We start from the raw sequence: 21,945 nt of genomic DNA on the forward strand, positions 1-21,945 counted from the left end.
GAGTGTACTGTAATGACTCTCAAGCTAAATTAAGAAACTTCCTGCTGTAGGACGTTTACATATTTGCTACTCACAGCTACCAATCAATATGGGATTAAATACAGTATTACTTTGTTTCCTCTTAGCGCTAATGAGGGAAATGAGGCTTTAGCTATTGGGAAGTAAGCTGTCACCATCTAGTGATAAATGTCAGATTTACCAGATTCTCAAACCTCTGCAAGCATTTACTTTGTTTTCCAGTTTCCAAAAATGGTTTGAATCTGAGACTTGTGACTACTGTGGCCAGACTGTGTTTGGTCCAGCACACATGAACAAGATGTGTGCAGGGCACAAGGAGTCCAAGCCCAGGTCTACACTATGGGATTAGGTCCAATTTAGCTGCGATAGGTGGATTTTAAAATGAATGTGTCTACACAACCAACCCTGTTCTGTCAACCTAAAGGGCTCTTAAAATCGACTTCTGTACTCCTCCCTGGTGAGGGGAGGAGCACTAAAATCGACCTTGCTGGGTCAAATTGGGGTAGTGCAGACGCAATTCGATGGTATTGGCCTCCAGGAGCTTCCCAGAGTGCTCCAATGTGACCACTCTGGACAGCACTTTGAACTCCGATGCACTAGCCAGGTACACAGGAAAGGCTCCAGGAAATTTTGAATGTCATTTTCTGAGCGTGGCGAGCTCAGCAGCACAGGTGACCATGCAGTCCCCCCAGAATTGCAAACCAGCTCCAGCATGGACCGAAAGGGAGACACTGGATCTGATTGCTGTATGGGAAGAAGAATCTGTGCAGGCCAAACTCCGATCAAAAAGAAGAAATGCCAATATATTTGCCAAAATCACACAGGGCATGGTGGAGAGAGGTTACAACAGGGACACACAGCGGTGCGTGTGAAAGTTAAGGAGCTCAGGCAAGCCTACCAAAAGACAAAGGAGGAAAATGGTCGCTCTGGGTCAGAGCCCCATACATGTCGCTTCTATGATCAGCTGCATGGCATTCTGGGGGGGACCCTACCACTACCCCACCACTCTCCGTGGACACCTTCAAGGGGGAAATCTCACGCAACAGGGAGGAGGATTTTGTTGATGAGGAAGAGGAGGAGGAGAATGCGCAGCAGGCAAGCGGTGAATCCGTTCTCCCCGGCAGCCAGGACTTTTTCATCACCCTGGAGCCAATACCCTCCCACGACGGGATCCCCGACCCTGAAGCCGGAGAAGGCAGCTCTGGTGAATGCACATTTGTAAGTACAGTACAAGGCTTAAAAGCAAAAGTGTTTAACGTTTCATTTGCCCTGAAGAATTGGGATGCATTCACAGCCAGTACAGCTACTGGAAAAGTCTGTTAACGTGTCTGGGGATGGAGCGGGAATCCTCCAGGGACATCTTCATCAAGCTCTCCTGGAGGTACTCTGAAAGCCTTTGCAGAAGGTTTCTGGGGAGGGCTGCCTTATTTTATCCTCCACAGTAGGATACTTTACCATGCCAAGCCAGTAGCAAGTGGTCTGGAATCATTGCAGCACAAAGCATGGCAGCGAATGGTCCTGGGTTTTGGTCACATTCAAGCAACATTCGGGTCTTTATCTTTCTGTGTTAGCTTCAGGAGAGTGATATTATTCATGGTTGAAATAGGGGAATTTTTGTAAGGGAACAGTAAAAGGACCACGTTCATGCTGGGTTGTTTGTGCTTGGCTAAAAGAGATCATCCCGGAGAATAGTCACATGGTGGGGTGGGGGAAGGTGTGTGCTGCACATACACCCGAAAACCGTAGCCCCTCCTTTTAAACGTGAAACCCAACTGGCATTGCTTGCTATGGGAAAAGATGGTGCTGCAGTCTGAAACCATTCCCACATGTTACGAAGGTGTATGAAGCCAACCACGTGTACCAAAAGGCTTACCATGGCTGCCTGGAAACCGAATTCTGTTGCCCAGCCAGTTGTGATGTGTCATCACAGTGGTAGGCACTCAATATAAAAGGCAAAATGCGACCTTGTACCTAAAGCACATGTGCTGTCTGCTGTGAATTGCTTGATTCACTGTGAAAGAGTCTCCCTTTTGTTCTCAGAAATGTATCATCTTAAATTTTACTCTCCCTTTTTCTCTTCCTCAGGTGCAAATGTTTCTATGCTCCCCCTATCATCTCCATCCCTGAGGTTATCGCAGATTAGAAAGTGAAAAAAATGCACTCGCGATGACATGTTTTCCAAGCTCATGCAATCCTCCCGCACTGACAGGGCACAGCTTAATGCATGGAGGCATTCAGTAGCAGAGGCCAAGAAAGCATTAAGTAAGGGCAAACAGCAAAGGCAGGAGGCGATGCTGAGGCTAATGGGGGAGAAACGGACATGATGAAGCATATGTTGGAGCTGCAGGAAAGCCAACAAGAGCACAAACCCCCACTGCATCCATTGTATAACTTGCCCTCCTCCCCAAGTTCCATATCTTCCTCACCCAGATGCCCAAGAATGTGGGGGTGGGGGGGCAGGGGAGGCTCTGGGCACCCAGCCTTTGCACTCCAGAAAACAGCCCAAGCAAGAGAAGGCTGTCATTCAAACAGTTTTGATTTGTAGTGTGGCTACAATAAGCAATGTGACCTTGTCCTTCCCTCCTTCCACACCCCACCCCACCCGGACTACCTTGTCAGTTATCTCACATTTTTTTAATTAATAAAGAAAGAATGCATGGTTTCAAAACAATAGTTACTTTATTTTCTTTGCCAGCTGTAATCGAAGGGGGGAGGGTGGTTGGCTTACAGGGAATTAAAATCAACAAAGGGGGCGGGTTTGCAGCAACGAGAAACACACACAACTGTCACACCATAGACTGGCCAGTCATGAAACTGGTTTTCAAAGCCTTTCTGATGCACAGCGCGTCTAGCTGTGGTCTTCTAATCAACCTGGTGTCTGGCTGCTCAAAAATCGACCACCAGGCGATCTGCCTCAACCTCCCACCCCACCATAAACTTCTCCCCCTTACTCTCATAGATGAAGCATACAGCAAGCAGTAGTAACAATAGGAATGTTGGTTGCACGGAGGTCTAACCTAGTCAGCAAACAGTGCCAGCGAGCTTTTAGACGTCCAAAGGCATGTTCTACCACCATTCTGCACTTCCTCAGCCTATAGTTGAACTGCTCCTTACTACTGTCCAGGCTGCCTGTGTACGGCTTCATGAGCCATGGGAGCAAGGGGTAGGCTGGGTCCCCAAAGATAACTATTGGCATTTCAACATCCCCAACAGTAATTTTCTGGTCTGGAAAGTAAGTTCCTTCTTGCAACTGCTAGAACACCCCCAAGTTCCTAAAGATGTGAATGTCATGCACCTTTCCCGGCCATCCTATGTTGATGTAGGTGAAACGTCCCTGGTAATCCACCACTGCTTGCAGCACCATTTAGAAGTACCCCTTGCGGTTTACGTACTGGTCGGAAAGGTGGTCCGGTGCCAAGATAGGGATATGTGTTCCGTCTATCATCCCACCACAGTTAGGGAACCCCATTGCAGCAAAGCCATCCACATTTCCCAAAGTCACTACCCTTGATGGCAGAACGTCAGTGATTGCATTGGCTACTTGGATCATAGAAGTCCTCCCAGAAGACTTGCCCACTCCAAGTTGATTCCCAACTGACCATTAGCAGTCAGGCATTGCAAGCTTCCACAGGGCTTTTGCCACTCACTTCTCAACTGTCAGGGCAGCTCTCATCTTGGTATTCCTGTGCTTCAGGGCAGGGGAAAGCAACTCACGAAGTTCAAGGAAAGTGGCCTTACGCATGCAAAAGTTTTGCAGGCACTGTGAATCTTCCCATACCTGCAACACTATGCGGTACCACCAGTCTGTGCTTGTTTTCCGGGCCCAGAATCGGTGTTCCAATATATGAACCAGCCCCACTGCCACCATGATGGCCCCGTTGCCACAGTCCATGTTTTCAAGAACACCTGTGTCCATGTCCTCATCACAATTGTCCTCGTGCTGGCGTCTCTTAGCCTGGTTCTGAACATATTCCATGATAATGTGCAAGGTGTTTATAATGCTCACAACAGCAGTGGTGAGCTGAGTGGGCTCCATTCTTGCCGCACGGGTAACCCAGGAGCAAAAGGAGCAAAACAATTGTCTGCCATTGCTTTCACGGACGGAGGGAGGGAGCGTCGACTCATGACAGGTACCCAAAACCACCCTCAACAATGTTTTTGCCCCATCAGGCACTGAGAGCTTAACCCAGAATTCCAATGGGCAGCGGAGACTGTGGGAACTGTGGGATAGCTACCCACAGCGCACCGCTCTGTAAGTTGATGCTAGCCATGGTATTGAGGACATACTCCACAGACTTAATGCGCTTCGTGGGGACATACACAATCAACTGTATAAAATCAATTTCTAAAAATCGACTTCTATAAAATTGACCTAATTTTGTAGTGTAGACATACCCTTAAGTGCTTAGCATTCAGGAAAAACAAGAGCCATAACCCATCCCCTCCTCACTGCTCAACAGAGCTGGCCCACACATCAGAGTCCACCCTGAACCCTGGAAATGCTATAGCAGGGGCCACTTTGACCCACACATCCCCAGCGTCCCTGGAGGAATTCTGCCTGTCTCAGGGAGCTGCTGCTGCTGGGCAATGCTTTTCACACCCCTATATGCAGGGGCACAATGTAGGTATAATTCAGCCCTTTGTGTTTTGTTTGTAAACTCCGTCTTGTTATGTCCATTTAGTTTTCAAAAGTAGTTTCTCATTCCTTCTATGTTACCTAGAAAACAATGAGACAGTGCTGTCTAGTGGTTAGGACAGGTCACCAGGACTCAGAAATCCTAGATTCTATTCCTGGTTATGCCACTGATTTTTTATGGTTTTAGACAAACTACACGTTTCAGTTTATCCATCCGTGCAATGGGTATCATCAGAAGGGTGTCATAAAGCTTAATAAGACCCTCTTAAGCATGAAATCTTCAGATGTAAGGTATTATAAAAGTTCAAAAAGTAGTCAAAAAGCAGGAAACAGATGGTAATAGTACTACTGTATTGCACTTCTTCACACTGAAAAGTAATTAAGAATGGAGACTCCAGCTCCTCCTTATTTTTAAGGAAGGAGAACCCTACGGCGGTGAAAGTAAGGCTTTCAAGAAAGAATGGCTATTCCAATGTAAAGAACTGCAAACAAGGAATGAACAATAGGTTCAGATACAATATATAAATACTGTGGTGGCATGCTTTAGTTAACTCATTATCAGAAGATAACATTATGTGCAGGGTTTCTTTTAAAATGGAGCTCTCTGGCTATCACTGGGCTTCGTGACACATCACATGGTATGCTACACTGGCCAAGCTGGCGACGTGTGGCACCACTGCAGGGAGATCACAAACGCAGATAGCTATAGAATAATGAACCTGGGTGCAAACAAGAAAAGCTGCTAAGTCCTGTATCTTAACCTGGCTTGAGAATTACTATTGAATGTGCCAGTTCCAAACTACAAGTATGAGAGTAATGCAGGGTCACCAAAGATGCAAATTAGGGTCAGATTAGTCAGAACTACAGTTAATTTCCCAGATCTAGATATATGCATCTGAAAACATGGCTATCCAGATGGAAAGGCTACACCATATCTTTTTGGCATCATGGTATATGAGATAAAAATATTATCCTAGAACAAGGAAAACAAGAAGACAGTATCTCAGGTCTACAATGAATCTTGTGACTTTTGCAAACATCTCACAATCCACTATTCTCAATGCAAAATTAAATAAATCTTGCCTGAAGTCCTATACACTCAAAAGAACTTCCTTGGTGAGAACTTGATGAGCATGAAGATTGTGCTTGTTGATTTCAAACACCTTTCCATTGTTCAAATCTGGATGCCCTAATGAGATGTCCACACCCCATATCTGGGACACTCAAATAAGCACTGATAAATTTGCCCTTCAATATGGTAACACACAACTCCTCCTGAGTTTCACACACATATCCAAGGACAGAATTTGGCCCTTAGACACGTGAAATGCCTAAGTACAGATTTGACCAACAAAATGACATACTTTAAGTGTCCACATTTGAAAATGGGCCCCCACCGTGAAATACTAATCTCTCTAATACAATGCAAAAACAAACATAGTTTGGAAAAGAGGAGATTAAGGAGGGACATGACAGTGGTTTTCAAATACTTGACAGGCTGCCATAGAAAAGATGAAGAAATGTTATTCTCTCTTGCCACAGCAGGCAGGACTAGAGGCAGTAGGTTCAAACTACAGCATAGCAGATTTAGATCAAATCCCAGGAAAAACTTCCTAACTATAAGGAGAGTAGGACAAAGGTAGACTGCATAGGGAGGTTGTGGAAGCTCCTTCACTGGAGGTTTTCAAAAGGAGGCTGGATAGCCATCGATACTGGATGGTTTAACAACAACAAATCCTGCACCTTGGCTGGGGGTTCGACTAGATGACCCTTTCTGTCCCTTCTAACCCTATGATTCTGACACAAGGAAGAAAGGAAAGCAGCAGAATACGGACCCTGGACTTCAGAAAAGCAGACTTTGACTCCCTCCGGGAACTGATGGGCAGGATCCCCTGGGAGAATAACATGAGGGGGAAAGGAGTCCAGGAGAGCTGGCTGTATTTTAAAGAATCCTTATTGTGGTTACAGGGACAAACCATCCCGATGTGTAGAAAGAATAGTAAATATGGCAGGCGACCAGCTTGGCTTAACAGTGAAATCCTTGCTGATCTTAAACACAAAAAAGAGGCTTACAAGAAGTGGAAGATTGGACAAATGACCAGGGATGAGTATAAAAATATTGCTCGGGCATGTAGGAGTGAAATCAGGAAGGCCAAATCACACCTGGAGTTGCAGCTAGCGAGAGATGTTAAGAGTAACAAGAAGGGTTTCTTCAGGTATGTTGGCAACAAGAAGAAAGCCAAGGAAAGTGTGGGCTCCTTACTGAATGAGGGAAGCAACCTAGTGACAGAGGATGTGGAAAAAGCTGAAGTACTCAATGCTTTTTTTGCCTCGGTTTTCACAGACAAGGTCAGCTCCCACACTGCTGCACTGGGCAGCACAGCATGGAGAGGAGGTGGCCAGCCCCTTTGTGAAGAAAGAAGCGGTTCGGGACTATTTAGAAACGCTGGATGTGCACAAGTCCATGGAGCCGGATGCATTGCATCCGAGAATGCTAAAGGAATTGGCGGATGTGATTGCGGAGCCATTGGCCATTATCTTTGAAAACTCATGGCGATCGGGGGAAGTCCCGGAAGACTGGAAAAAGGCTAATGTAGTGTCAATCTTTAAAAAAGGGAAGAAGGAGGATCCTGGGAACTACAGGCCAGTCAGCCTCACCTCAGTCCCCAGAAAAATCATGGAGCAGATCCTCAAGGAATCAATTCTGAAGCACTTAGAGGAGAGGAAAGTGATCAGGAACAGTCAGCATGGATTCACCAAGGGCAAGTCATGCCTGACTAATTTAATTGCCTTCTATGATGAGATAACTGGTTCTGTGGATGAAGGGAAAGCAGTGGACGTGTTATTCCTTGACTTTAGCAAAGCTTTTGACACGGTCTCCCACAGTATTCTTGTCAGCAAGTTAAAGAATTATGGCCTGGATGGATGCACTACAAGGTGGGTAGAAAGTTGGCTAGATTGTTGGACTCAACAGGTAGTGATCAATGTCTCCATGTCTAGTTGGCAGTCGGTATCTAGCGTAGTGCCCCAAGGGTCGGTCCTGGGGCCGGTTTTGTTCAATATCTTCATTAATGATCTGGTGGTATGGATTGCACCCTCAGTAAGTTTGCGGATGACACTAACTGGGAGGAGTGGTAGATACGCTGGAGGGTAGGGATAGGATACAGAGGGACCTAGACAAATTAGAGGATTGGGCCAAAAGAAATCTGATGAGGTTCAACAAGGACAAGTGTAGAGTCCTGCACTTAGGATGGAAGAATCCCATGCACTGCTACAGACTAGGGACCAAATAGCTAGGCAGCAGTTCTGCAGAGAAGGACCTAGGGGTGACAGTGGACGAGAAGCTGGATATGAGTCAACAGTGTGCCCCTGTTGCCAAGAAGGCCAATGGCATTTTGGGGTGTATAAGTAGGGGCATTGCCAGCAGATCGAGGGACATGATCGTTCCCCTCTATTCGACATTGGTGAGGCCTCATCTGGAGAACTGTGTCTAGTTTTGGGCCCCACACTACAAGAAGGATGTGGAAAAATTGGAGAGAGTCCAGCAAAGGGCAACAAAGATGATTAGGGGACTAGAACACATGACTTATGAGGAGAAGCTGAGGGAACTGGGATTGTTTAGTCTACGGAAGAGAAGAATGAGGGGGAATTTGATAGCTGCTTTTAACTACCTGAAAGGTGGATCCAAAGAGGATGGATCTAGACTATTCTCAGTGATAGCAGATGACAGGACAAGGAGTAATGGTCTCAAGTTGCAGTGGGGGAGATTTAGGTTGGATATTAGGAAAAACTTTTTCACTAGGAGGGTGGTGAAACACTGGAATGCGTTACCTAGGGAGGTGGTGGAATCCTCTTCCTTAGAAGTTTTTAAGGTCAGGCTTGACAAAGCCCTAGCTGGGATGATTTAGTTGGGAATTGGTCCTGCTCTGGGTAGGGGGTTGGACTAGATGACCTCCAGAGGTCCCTTCCAACTCTGATATTCTATGATTCTATAACATTTCATCATTACGATGAAATTCACCCCAGTGCAGAGGACAAATACAAAGCTCTCTACGTCTCTTAAACTGTACTTAAGCCCTTAAAACAGAGCTGAAGAGAAGAATAGGGGTTAGTGTGGCTCTTCTGCACTGAGGTGAATTTCACCCCAAATACAAGCCTCTTGATTTTAACTTAAAAAAAAACCCTTCCTCTTGTAGCAAGGCTGGAAACAAAGGATTATCATTACATTTTGGACCTAGCTTTCTAATGTAAATTAAGAGTATGAAGCCATAAAATCATTTATTTAGATTTAACATGAAAAATAATATATAGAAAAGCTCTGAGCACACTGTTAATAATTAGAGTTACAATATCCACCCAGTAGCATTATGACTAACATACAAATTAATTAACTCTCCCAGCGAGCAACTTTACGTAACAACTTACCACGGATGGCCCAAATAAAAATGGAAAAACTCCAGAAAATCCTCCCAAACCCAAATCATACCTTCATCCTTCCCAAAATGAACCCTACCAAGTCAATGGTTTTTGCAGTATCCTGGGAAGATCATTAGGCTTGGGCGGATCTGGGCCAAGTTGGGGAGCAATTTAGAATCTGCACTAGTTTTCTACTTTGTCTTCATTTTTCCATCAACATTTGTCTTGTTCATCAGCAGAGCTGCTCCTTTATATTACTGAGCATACAAGCCTGTGACTTGAAAGCAAAAATGTAGATTTTTGTCTTGATGATGACACAGTTAACTGTTGACTCTGCTTCTATAATACGTGACCATGGATTGTTATGACAACAATGGTAATATTTTCTATTGTAACTAAGTCACAAGACCTACTTTGTGGCAATACATTGTTTGTCATACATCTCCAAGGCGGTGAATGTAAGTTGATTAAAATTTATAAAATGGAACAGAAACCAAACCAAAATGTAAACGAACAATATCCATTTAAAAATTAGATTTTTTAAAAAAAACGTTTAGTTATCAATGCATATCACCTTAGATGTTTGAAACAAAGAATTTAAAATGTAATTTATGGATTGATCAGAATCAGTGATGACTGATATTTGGCTTTTGCATTTTGCCGTGCTTGTTGTTGACAGTGAAAGTTAGCTGGATTTGTTTAAAGTTTATGTTGAGCCAGTTTCATTTCCTTATTCTCCTATCTCACCATAATCCTACATTAATGTTTGAGTTCCAAACAGTAAACGAAAATGTTTGAATCCCAACATACAATGATTTTCATTGAAATAAAAAATAGAAAATATTTCTATTCATATTAGATTTTGTAAGTTTCTGTTTCATCCCACTCCTACATTTTACACCAAACTATCTGAGTGCCCCTGTAACTGATATCTGAAAAAACAATATCAAGTGAAACAAGAATTTCAGGGAGTGCCCTTTTCACTAGGAAAAGCAGCAAAAAAGGTAAAAGAGGCTCCACTGTAGTAGTTGGTGTATGTTCTCGCATTTGTGTCCTTCTTGCAATAACACAAGTCTTTATGTCTCATGGTCCATTTCATCTAAAATTACCTCCCCCTTTGTTTTTGGTATGGAACTGATCAAAAAACAGGGGGGCGGGGGAAAGAAGGGGGAAGATTGAAAAAATTATTTCAATTTTTTGTAAGTTTCATTTTTGATGGAATTTTCCAATCAGCTTGATTATTAACTTTTTCACTGTTGCTGAACATGGTGGTATTCCTTGGATGCACCTCCAGTGTTGCTCCATGAACCAGCCACATCACTTGAACCACCACACCCTGATGTTCTGTTGGAAGAGCAATGCTTCAGAATGACATATCTGGTATGTGAGGCACTCTGGACGTGCACATTTTTAACAATGTTACCCACAGTCAAAGTTGAAGAAGTCAGAGTCATGCATGCAGGAGGTCCTGGGGCATATAGACCCCACCCAGTCACAGCCATAAAAGCATTCACAGGGAAATTGACTGCCTTCTCAAGCTGGGCTGTTTGGTGGCCTCATAACAGCTGTGGAGATAAAAAGGCTGCAGGGCAAAGGGCAGGGTATGGCTGCCAGAAAGGCTGAAGAGCTTCTGAGAGCGGGAGTGTTCAGCTGCAGATTGGTGAGAAGCCATCCAGGAAGTTGGACTTCCAGGAGAAGAGGGCCACAGGATGAGACTCTGAAGAACAGCCTGTAAGACAGGCATGGTAGCAAGCAAGACAGGAAAACAGGAAGGGGATGGGAGAAATTGGTACCAACCACTTCATACAGAGTCCCTAGCCTTGAATCCAGAGGAGTTGGTGGACCTGGGTTCCCCTTTCAAACCCAGCAGGGTTTTTTTTTTGTTAAACCTTGAACAAGTGAGCCACACTCAAAGAGGCCAGGGACTCTAAGCCCTTTATCTAGGGCGATTGGTCTCCTGACATACTGTACTCTTTAGCACACTGAGAGGGGAGAAGACTACCAATGACTCAGCTGAAGGGCTGTTGTCATAAATATAAAGGGAAGGGTAAACCCCTTTGAAATCCCTCCTGGCCAGGGGAAAGCTCCTCTCACCTGTAAAGGGTTAAGAAGCTAAAGGTAACCTCGCTGGCACCTGACCAAAATGACCAATGAGGAGACAAGATACTTTCAAAAGCTGGGAGGAGGGAGAGAAACAAAGGGTCTGTGTCTGTCTGTAGTCGTCTTGGCCAGGGACAGAACAGGAATGGAGTCTTAGAACTTTTAGTAAGTAATCTAGCTAGGTATGTGTTAGATTATGATTTCTTTAAATGGCTGAGAAAAGAAGTGTGCTGAATAGAATAACTATTTCTGTCTGTGTATCTTTTTTGTAACTTAAGGTTTTGCCGAGAGGGGTTCTCTATGTTTTTGAATCTAATTACCCTGTAAGATATCTACCATCCTGATTTTACAGGGGGGATTTCTTTATTTCTATTTACTTCTATTTTTTATTAAAAGTCTTCTTGTAAAACACTGAATGCTTTTTCATTGTTCTCAGATCCAAGGGTTTGGGTCTGTGGTCACCTATGCAAATTGGTGAGGCTTTTTATCCAACATTTCCCAGGAAAGGGGGGGTGCAAGTGTTGGGAGGATTGTTCATTGTTCTTAAGATCCAAGGGTCTGGGTCTGTAGTCACCTAGGCAAATTGGTGAGGCTTTTTACCAAACCTTGTCCAGGAAGTGGGGTGCAAGGTTTTGGGAAGTATTTTGGGGGGAAGGACGCGTCCAAACAGCTCTTCCCCAGTAACCAGTATTAGTTTGGTGGTGGTAGCGGCCAGTCCAAGGATAACGGATGTAATATTTTGTACCTTGGGGAAGTTTTGACCTAAGCTGGTAAAGATAAGCTTAGGAGGTTTTTCATGCAGGTCCCCACATCTGTACCCTAGAGTTCAGAGTGGGGGAGGAACCTTGACAGCTGTGGTCGTAACAAAGAGCCAAAACTGACTAGACAGCAACAAGCCCATCAAAGAAGGAAGGAAACTGAAGCAAAGTTGCCATGTCACCCGATGTCACCACAAGACGGTGCCTGAATGCCAAAAGCAACCTCTAACATAAAGCCTTTGAATACTTTGTTAGTTCACTAGAACTCGGAACTTTACATCCCTGGGCATGCACTGAGAATCTGTATGAATGTGAATCTCTGTAATAGATAGATATATATTAACGTGCTACCGTTCATAACTCTGGGCTCAGATCATTACTCTTTGTAAGAACTGAGAGTTTTTCTTCCATAAGGAATATACTCACTTGGGCTGTAAATTACATGGCTGCTACAACACTCTTCTCTAGGAGGCTTCTTTAGCTCTGCTTCCAAAGAAGCGTATTCATCTTCATCTGCACATACTGTAGTTGTGCATCTACAAGACAAGTCTTCCCCTCACCCCATTCTTACATGCTGGAACACAATGATTTTACCTGATTAACTCAAGTGAATCATTCTGCGTACATTTATGTCAACTCTTAAGGAAAGAGCCTGCAAAACCTAGGCAACAGATCACCCTTTGAAACAACACTGCTGGGGGTCCTACATCAGTGGTCTGAAAAAAAACTAATGCTGGCACCATGCCTCCAAAACCTGGAGCATGAGTTCAGGAATGCATGAAACCAGGTATAGCTCCTTTTTAACAGCAGAGTCTCCAGTCAGTGTGTGTGATTTCATTTGTTCAGCAGTAAATCCAGCTCTAGACTAAATTTACTTTAATTAAAAAAATTAACAAAATGAACCAGGAACAGACTTCAGTTACATTTTTTGCTCATCTCAGCAGGCACACATATAAGAGGGAAGATAACTTATGTGTCAGGAGCCTTTTTCAGTTTGGTATGAATGCTTTAACTGAGCACAAGCAGCTGATCTGCAACCTTCCATGCCCACAGAAGGTCACAGAAGAGTCAACAAGTGCATAATGAATGCTTTAACTGGGCACAAGAAGCTGATCTGCAACCTTCCATGGCCACAGAAGGTCACAGAAGAATCAACAACTATATGATGCTGCATGTAAATTCCACATGAAAATCTATCCTTATGCTGTCACCATAACAGGAAATGTTCTCCTAGTACCAAATTTTGATTTATTTGTAAACGAATGTCCTCCAAATATTGTACCTACATGCTGCCATACAAGTGATTTCCCCATCTTCTTAGTGCTTATGCATATAAACAGTGTACCATGTGGATAGATCCATTCTCAAAACAAGTGATATTTTTTATGAATCCCACGAAATGTCATGATCTTGACAAGACAAAGTCTGAAGCCAGAGGTAAAATACCACTGGTTTTCTATTCATCTTCTGAGGTAATTTTCCCTCTTTAATGTTATAAATATCACTAAATTTGCCAATTATTGTAGGGAAGGGTATTGACGGGGAAGGATAGTCATGTGGCTAACTCTTAGGAATGGCAGGCTATAGATTCTATTCTTGGTTTTGCTGCAAAACCACCTGTGTACCCTCATGCAAGTCACTTTACCTTTCTATGTTTCAGGTTTCCCAACTGTAAAGTGGGGATAATACTTTACCACCTTGCCATTCTACTGTTAGATCGAATGCTTGTAAAGAGCTTCAACATCCACAGATGGAAAGTGCAAAGTATTATTAAGTAGACAGCAGGAAGGAGGAGTCTGACATGTGCATGCTCAATCAGAAGTGCCTCAAGTTATAAGGGGTGCCAGCAGGAGATTGCTGTTATCAGAACTGCAAGAGAGATATTTAGGTACCTCTACACTGCAATAAAAGACCCAGGGCACAGTTGCAGCTGACCCAAGTCAGCTGACTTGGGCTCGTGGGGTTCAGGTTTTGATGCTTAAAACTGCAGTGTAGACTTTCAGGCTCAGGCTGGAGCCTACAGTCTAAAACCCAACAAGAAGGGTGGGTCTCAGAAACCAGACTCCAGCCCAAGCCCAAACATCTACATTGCAGTGTTTTGCCCCACAACACGAGCCAACTAACCAGTACTGTGAGATTCGGAGCCACAGGCTTTTTTTTATTGCCGTGCATAGGCATACCTTCAGGATCTAATTTGTTTGGGGGAGGAAGAAGGGGGTGAACTCAGCTGCATGACTACATGTCATCCAAGATTTGACTCTATTGTCTCATTTGGTCCCTCTACATATCATAATCCAAGATCAGAATGCAAATGGGAAGACGTCAGGCCTATATTAGATCAGACCTTTACCAAAAGCAGGAGCTCATTCAAAATGCTATTGTAAGCCATACATATTAGGAGCCATTTGCTAAACCTTAAACTTCTGAATTTAGACATACTAGGAATTATTGCTTATCCTATGTGGTTTTGAGATAATGAATACTGGAGCTAGGCTCACAACCACCATGTTTAATGAGGTAATCCAATATCCCCAAGTGAAATAGAAAATAAAAAACTAGCCATTTCAATTAATGAGAGTCCAGTCTCACCCTTCCCAAGTTTATTATTAATTTTTTGTGTGTGTGGCAGGGGTAGCACCAGAAGGCCAAGAACCATGACTTTGATCCTCTCTTCTGAATTTAATAAGAGGATAAGGAATTAGGGTGCTGCTGATGACTGATGCATCATGTGCAGGACAAATTTGCTCATAGAGCATATTTCTCACTATCTCTTCAAAATTAACTTATTAAGTGGCATCCCATTTATATAATCTTCAACACTGTCACATTCCCCAGGGTACAATCTGAACTGCTGAACAGCTGTGTCCCCTCAATTCTCCAACCTGGAGTGCTTTTACACTGCTTCACAGTAAGAACAACTACTCCTGGCTTGTTCACAAACAACCTCTAGCATGGAAAATCACTCCAAACTTAATTATATGAGTGCTTCTAGCCAGCCACTCATGAATTATATTACAGAGTGACACCATCAAATTCCCAGTGCCAGACTTGTCCCCAGAAATTTGCGTTTTCTACTGCCCAGCTTTTTCCTTTTGGACAAAACAACCTCATAGAAAGTCCATCATTTCATTAATAGAAAATGATATGCACAAACGCTGTTATCTTAAATGGAGGTTTCCAAGCACTTCAATGCAAACACACACTGCTTTAGATAAAACAATAAAACAAATGTAATAACTACAGAAAGATAGATTTTAAGTGATTACAAGTAACGAAGCACAAGTCAGAACTGGTTACAAAAAATAAAAGACAAAATGCAAACTAATACTTAACTTAGCAAGCTAAGTGAACTTAGAGCAAAAAGATTTTTCTCACCACCTGCTCACAGAAGTCTGGCTAGATTCCTTCAGCCAGGACCACTTGCCCAGTTCAATGGTACATTCTTTGTCTTTCAAATGAATAGAGATGAGCGAAGAGAGGTGATTTGGGGCCTCTGTTCCTCATTTTTATATCTTTTCCTCCGCTTTGCGAATCACCTCCAGCTGCAGTTCACGTGACAGCCAGTCTGTTTACACAGGAAACTCCAGCTGTTGCATTGCCATAATGTAAATTTCTTGCTCATACTCTTCTTCCTTCCAAAGAATGGCCGCTTAACCAGCTGATAGTCCATTTGATTTTATTGACAGCTGGCTGAGGCATCAGTTTGCCTTTTGTCTCTGAGGAACTGGTCTGTGCCTGCCTTTCGAAACTTGGAGCATGTCTCAGTAAAGTCATACAGTAGAATATTATAACTTTACATACAATGTGGGCACACGTTTTTCTAGTACAAAAATGTTAAACAGATTATGAGTTTTCAAATGATACCTCACAAGGTATACCTCATACACAATTTGTCACAATCTTGTAAAAAGGATGAACATGAGGGTACAAACTGTCAGAAACAGCAAGCATTACCTTAGTTAAAAAGGCGAGCTTTATAGGTGAGAGCTGTAACAGGCTCGCAGTGTGTGGTGGGTGGGGGTACAAAAGGGGATAGATAATACAGGCTGACTAATAGGTTATAATAAACATTCACAAAGAATAATCTGTCATCCCTCCTTAGTTTTCTTGACAGTTTTAGCCACCTGGATTGTCAGCAATCAGTGGATATGACATTGGTAGAGAAGTATGATCTATTGTCTAGATTTTGAGTACCAGATTTTTTAGAAACATTGCCAAATTAAGGACCTATTTCCAGATCATGAAGTCTCAAGTTCCTTGGCTTTCTGAGAGAATTTCAGGCCAATTCAGACTTAGAGCTAAGGTGATGGGCTTCATCCCACAGCCTGGGATTCAGATCCTTTCTTGACAGTTTATTTTAAAAGCAATTATATCTCTTTTTTGAACCATAGTGGAGATAGCAGAATAAGACAGAGATGATTCCATGCTCTGAAAAAAGTGGAGGTGAAGCCTATGTTCTTAAAAATTCTCACTCAACCTCTCTGCAAGTGGTAAATTAAGATCTGACAGTTTGGGCCACAGTACTGGGGAAGGTGGTAGTGATCGCCGAGTGTGTCCTGTGGCTAGCACTGATCTATAGGATAAAAATCTCTCTGTCGTTAGGAAATTACATATGCTGAGTTGGCCCTCCTCAGCCAATAATGATCAATATGTATGCCACAATAGCCACAGGATACCTGTCCTTGCTGGCAGTATTGGGTCTAACAGTGGCATTTAAAGTTGCTGATCATATGGATTTTGTTTCATCGGCTGGAAGATTGGTAGAGCATGACTGGAAATGTTCTGAACTGATTCCATCATTACTTGAAGCAACAAGCTTAGATGATAAATTCTTTGCAGAGATTACATATTCCCTTAAGGATAGGTCTTGAGTATGATGATTTTCAGTACTATATGTTGCCTGTTGGAGATCTTTGAGAGAGAGTACGGATGAGATAACACCATTAGACATCCAATCATATGTCTTAATCTCCTTTGACAACAAGGGTGATATTTGTTGTTTTCACACTTGTCTAGGTTCCTTCCCCACTCTGAACTCTAGGGTACAGATGTGGGGACCTGCATGAAAAACCCCCTAAGCTTATTTTTACCAGCTTAGGTTAAAACTTCCCCAAGGTACAAACTATTTGTTGTTTTCACACTTGTCTAGGTTCCTTCCCCACTCTGAACTCTAGGGTACAGATGTGGGGACCTGCATGAAAAACCCCCTAAGCTTATTTTTACCAGCTTAGGTTAAAATTTCCCCAAGGTACAAACTATCTGGAACAATCTCTTAGGAACTATTCCACTGGGCCAGAACTGCCAGAACATATTATGCTCTGGCTCTGCCTTTGATGAATCCCATCCACCCAGAGGAAGCCAGAGAGCAGACAATGTAAAGTCAGTGATATGAGTTCTGACACCTTATTAGTGTCTTTTTTGATGCCACCCCCTATGTATAAAACACTCTCCTTATCCCAATTTGCCAAGCCATCTCCCACTGAATTTAAGTTGCTCCTAAAACTCACCTCTTCCACAAAGCACGAAAATGTAAACCAAACCAAAATTAAGTAGAAAAAACTTTCTCTAAGTAATTTCTTTCTAAGTTCTGGATGTTACCCCCTACAACTCCCTATATAAACACAAACACACACAGTGCAATCAGTATGGTCTATGAGAAAATTTTAGGCCTACAGTTTTCCAAAGTGATCTATGAGTCCTGGTGCCTCACTTTCAAGTGCCCAGCTTCACACACCTTAACGCAGCCTGATCTTTGGGAAGTATGCAGGGTACCTGCCCTCTGAATATCAGTCACCTATAAGCTGGTTCATTTGGGCACCCAAAAATGAGACACTCGAAAATCACTTGGTAGTTTGAAATTTAGATTGTAGCTCTTAAAATCCTACCTAAAGTAAAAAGCATAAAATATACAGAGGACATGAAAGATGATTGCTCTGTGGATTGAAGGGTCAGTTGGGTTTTTTGTTGTTGGTTTGTTTGTTTGTTTTTGGCAGGGGGGGATGTCTTTTTGCTTCTGGTCCTCTATTAAATGCACAGAGATGGACATTTTACTGTCTCTACAATGGCCGCTATCAAAGCACACACATTATCTGCACCTGTTAATTGTTGTTCTCAATCTTTCCTTGCTCCTAAGTTTATACTTTTATATAAAGCAGATAGCAATAGCAAAAATTGCTATTGAATTGCAGCTCTATCCAAATGGTTTCAAAATACTGTAGGAAGAATAACTCACTACAAGTAGGGCTCCGTGTCTGTCACGGACTTCTGCAGCTGCCAGTGGTGGCTGATCCCAGGTCTGCCCAAGCAGCTGGCTCCGGGGCCCGCTGCTCAGATGACCCCAGGGACAACCACACCTGCCTTTGCTGGAGCAGCTCTGCAGCCAGCCGCTTGGGCAGCCCTGCAGCCAGCTGCACCAGGTGCTGCTGGAGCAGCTCCGGGGCCAGCCACACTGCCTCTGCTCAGGTGGCCCTGGGCAGCTGTTTCTGGGCGGCCAGAGCTGCCACTGCTCAGCAGCCCCCGGCAGCTAGTGCTGCCGCCCCCCCCCCCCGCCCCAGCAGCAGCCCCCCCCCCAGTCTCCACCCCTCAGCAGTGCCGCACACTGCCCCAGCAGTTCCCCCCGGTACTCCCCCCCCCGCCCGAGATTTAGTCAGGGGTATTTATAGTATAAGTCATGGACAGGTGACAGGGCCATGAATTTTTGTTTACTGCCCTGTTCATGACTTATACAATAAATACCCATGACTACATCATAGCCTTAACTCTGAGCATTATCTTTGTGGTTTGAGCTGTGGAACATGATGCAAGGACAATGACTTCCTTTCTTCTTATTCTCCTACCCCTAAAAAAGAGATAATGGCCATGTTGCCTGACATTTTGTTCAGACATAGGAACTCAGGAACAGTCATACCAGATAAGAACAGTCCTCCCTCTAGTCTAGTATCTTGTCTCTGAACAAGGCCACATCCAATGATTTAGAAGAAAGGCACAAAAATTCCCAACATGGACAATTGTCAAGCTAGTGGTTGATTTATGCCCTGAAACTTGAGGGCATCTAACCCTTAAAAATATTTTATCCCATCTAAAATAACTGCAGGATAATCTCAATATCCATATAAATAGCTCATCCTTTTTTGAATCACACTAGGCTTTTAGCCTCAATATCTTGTGGCAGTGAGTTCCATCTGTCAATTATCAGTTGTTTATAAATTTAATTGCTTTTAACCATTTTAAATTTGCTGCTTTCATTTTCACCAAATAACTCTTTGTTCTTGTATTATAAGAAAAGAACCCCATGCACATAAGGCTTACAAGATTTGTACTTTCTTCTTCTTCATGCTATACAGCAAACTGGATTGGTTCTTTTTTTCTGTCTATTCCTAATCTCTGATTAATGTTAAAGTATAGCCCCAGTACCAGACAAGAGATGCAATGCTATGAGAAGACTGGGTGCAAAAAGTCTGAAAATATATTTCTCTCTCTCTCTCTCCCCCACACACACACTCAAAATAGTTTCAAGCAAAATGGACACCTTTGATGTCAAAAAAGAAAGACAATTTATTCTCAAATTTTATTTGTGAGTTGTTTTGTTTTGTATGGGGAGGATGAAGTTTGAGGTTTTTTGTTTGTTGGTTTTAAGCAACAGGATTAATTTAAAGTTGTATCACATTCTTTCTAGATTACATAACAATCAAGATGGAATAATCTGGAAATGCAGCATTTTTCCAGCATCACCTGAGCTTTTTAAAATTTTACTTTGTAAGTTAAATCATATTTGGGAACCAGATTCAATTAAGATAATGCTGGATAAAACTACTAGTAATGTATAATTGTCCCTAATTTGATTTTTTTTTTTTTTTGGAGTTTAACATATTGTTATTAGCAGCATTTTCATTACAATTGTATAAGACTATACCAGTGAAATTAGATACTTATAGTACAAGTACTCCTGTTCTTTTACAGTATTAAGGTTCTTAAAGTTAAATCATGCCAATGCAGATGTTCCTAATTACCCTAAAAGCACTAATACTTACACAAACCGGTTGGTTCCAGCTACAGAATAATTCAATTAAAGAAGTGCTTATAATTGAGCAGCATGAATGATAGTTAAGGCTAGCCATTCTGCGACATTGTAAAGAAATAACATCTATACTGTGCATCAGAGAAGTAGCTAGAGAGTCCATTTTGGGCAGGCAAGAAAATAACATGGCATTTACCAGAGACAGGTATAAAGTGTTGCCTAAGGCCGGGCACAATGATGTTAGATAGATAGAAGACTTTATTTCTCTGGAATCATTCATTAGTTTGTACTTTTCACCTGTAAAATCACCAGATAAATCCAGATTGGCATTACTTACCTATGGCTACCAAAATAGACTACAGCTCCACCCTTAGTTTATATTAGTGCTGGAAAGGGAGATGCAATAGGTAGTGTGATACAGTACATCTCATTAGACCAACATACACACTGAAATCACAAGCTCTCCATGAATACAGGATCCTGTCTGCAGATAATATCTTTGGCAGAGATCCTTTTTTATATATGCAATGTTTTGTGACTTGTTTATTGCAGTTCTCAAGGCTCCTACAGGTAATTGTGTAATATTGATGCTTACTTCTAAAACAAAACAACATTTCAAGACACAAAGTTATTTTGTAGCTCTTTGTTTGCTCATGATTTGAAAGTGGGAAGTGATGGCCAGTTACACTGGTATACATTGCATAACACCGGCATTCATCCTTGTGTCACTGCTCTCTCATACACTGCAATATGTCTTGTGTTACTGTCAAAGTGATAGGTACATAGTAACATTAATCCCCTGTTCACAGACTTTGGTCAAAAACAAGAAAAGATGTTCGTTTACGATGTATAAAAAGTGAGGGATGTAAAAAACTCTCTCCTACACATCCCATTAGATTGGGTCTAATTCAAATGTACAATTCTTTTTTGTAGTTTTTTTTTAACCCATGCTTCATTGTAACACTAAGAAGCAAGAAATAAAAACTCTACTGAAAAGTGACAATGGTCTGACTAAAGCTACTTAAAATGTCAAAAATCAGATGTATTACTGTACCTTGAGGTACCTGTTGAATTGCCAGCATCATCCCAGAGACTGTATCAGGAATCAAGTTTTCCTTCAAATTGTAACTGGGTGCCCACTTCAAAATAGGCAGCCTTCTTACACACCACAGTTTGATATCTTCATAGCGAAGAGCATGGATCTTCCTCCACACTACACTTTTCTTTCTCCTTTTTGCCCCTGCCATGCTTTATCTCCCCCAAAGTTTCTTCTTAACAAATTATCACTGCAGAATTATCCTGTTCAGTGCCAGTCTTCAGTTCTTCTTCTGAGAGTTTTCAGTTTCAAAGCTATAGAAAGAGATGAACAGAAGCACTTACATTCTGCAGCTGTTTTCTTGTATTCAATATACTTGATAAGTAGGTTTGCTTTTAACCTTGTAAATAGCCGTCTGAAAGGGAAAGACTATTCATATTAAATATAACATTTTCTTCTCTTTTTGGAAATTTGGTCTACTCTTAGGTAAGTTTATGATTCTCTTCTCTGTAATTTCCCCCCTTCTATTCACTGTAGTGCTTTTGCTTTTGGCCTCAGGCCAGTGGTAAAATGAGGTAGTACTGGGCGTATGTTCAATGTGGGCTGGGTTATGCTAATACAACCAGGAAGCGTCCAGCCAGACAAGCCTCTCCCTGACAACCACACAGAAAACAGCTTTATGCTCTCTTGTGAGGAAAATGCATACAAAACCGTTCTCTCTGCATTCAGAGGCATGTATTCGCCATGCATTAAGCGCTAACTACATTTAAGTTACCAAACATGTTGCATAAGTTTTACAGTATTCATTTCTTACGTTTGCTGCTATATGATACCTTAATCAAAGCAATAGTTCAGAGAAAGAAAGTTAAGCATTAAGCTTCTGGTCACTGTAAAAAAGCGCTGAAAAAAAACACACAGTTCTTAAAAATAAACTGAAGGGTCAGATTAAACCAGCGATAGGTAG

General features: G+C 42.5%; 1 protein-coding gene across 3 annotated transcripts in view; it reads right to left on the reverse strand.

The window, feature by feature from the left end:
- Positions 1-21,507, reverse strand: part of SLC26A7 (solute carrier family 26 member 7) — a 795,743-nt gene extending 774,236 nt beyond the window's left edge. For all 3 annotated transcript variants that reach the window (XR_013635291.1, XM_078851484.1, XM_073330600.2), the window contains exon 1: positions 21,000-21,507. Coding sequence is in view for 2 of the 3 variants with exons in the window: in XM_078851484.1 (XP_078707610.1) it covers positions 21,000-21,192 (193 nt within the window). In the remaining variant the exon portion in view is untranslated. The remainder of the gene's footprint in view (positions 1-20,999) is intronic.
- Between the last annotated feature and the right edge of the window lie 438 nt (positions 21,508-21,945).

Source organism: Lepidochelys kempii, chromosome 2 (assembly GCF_965140285.1).
Source record: "Lepidochelys kempii isolate rLepKem1 chromosome 2, rLepKem1.hap1, whole genome shotgun sequence".
NCBI classification, from domain to species: domain Eukaryota; kingdom Metazoa; phylum Chordata; order Testudines; family Cheloniidae; genus Lepidochelys; species Lepidochelys kempii.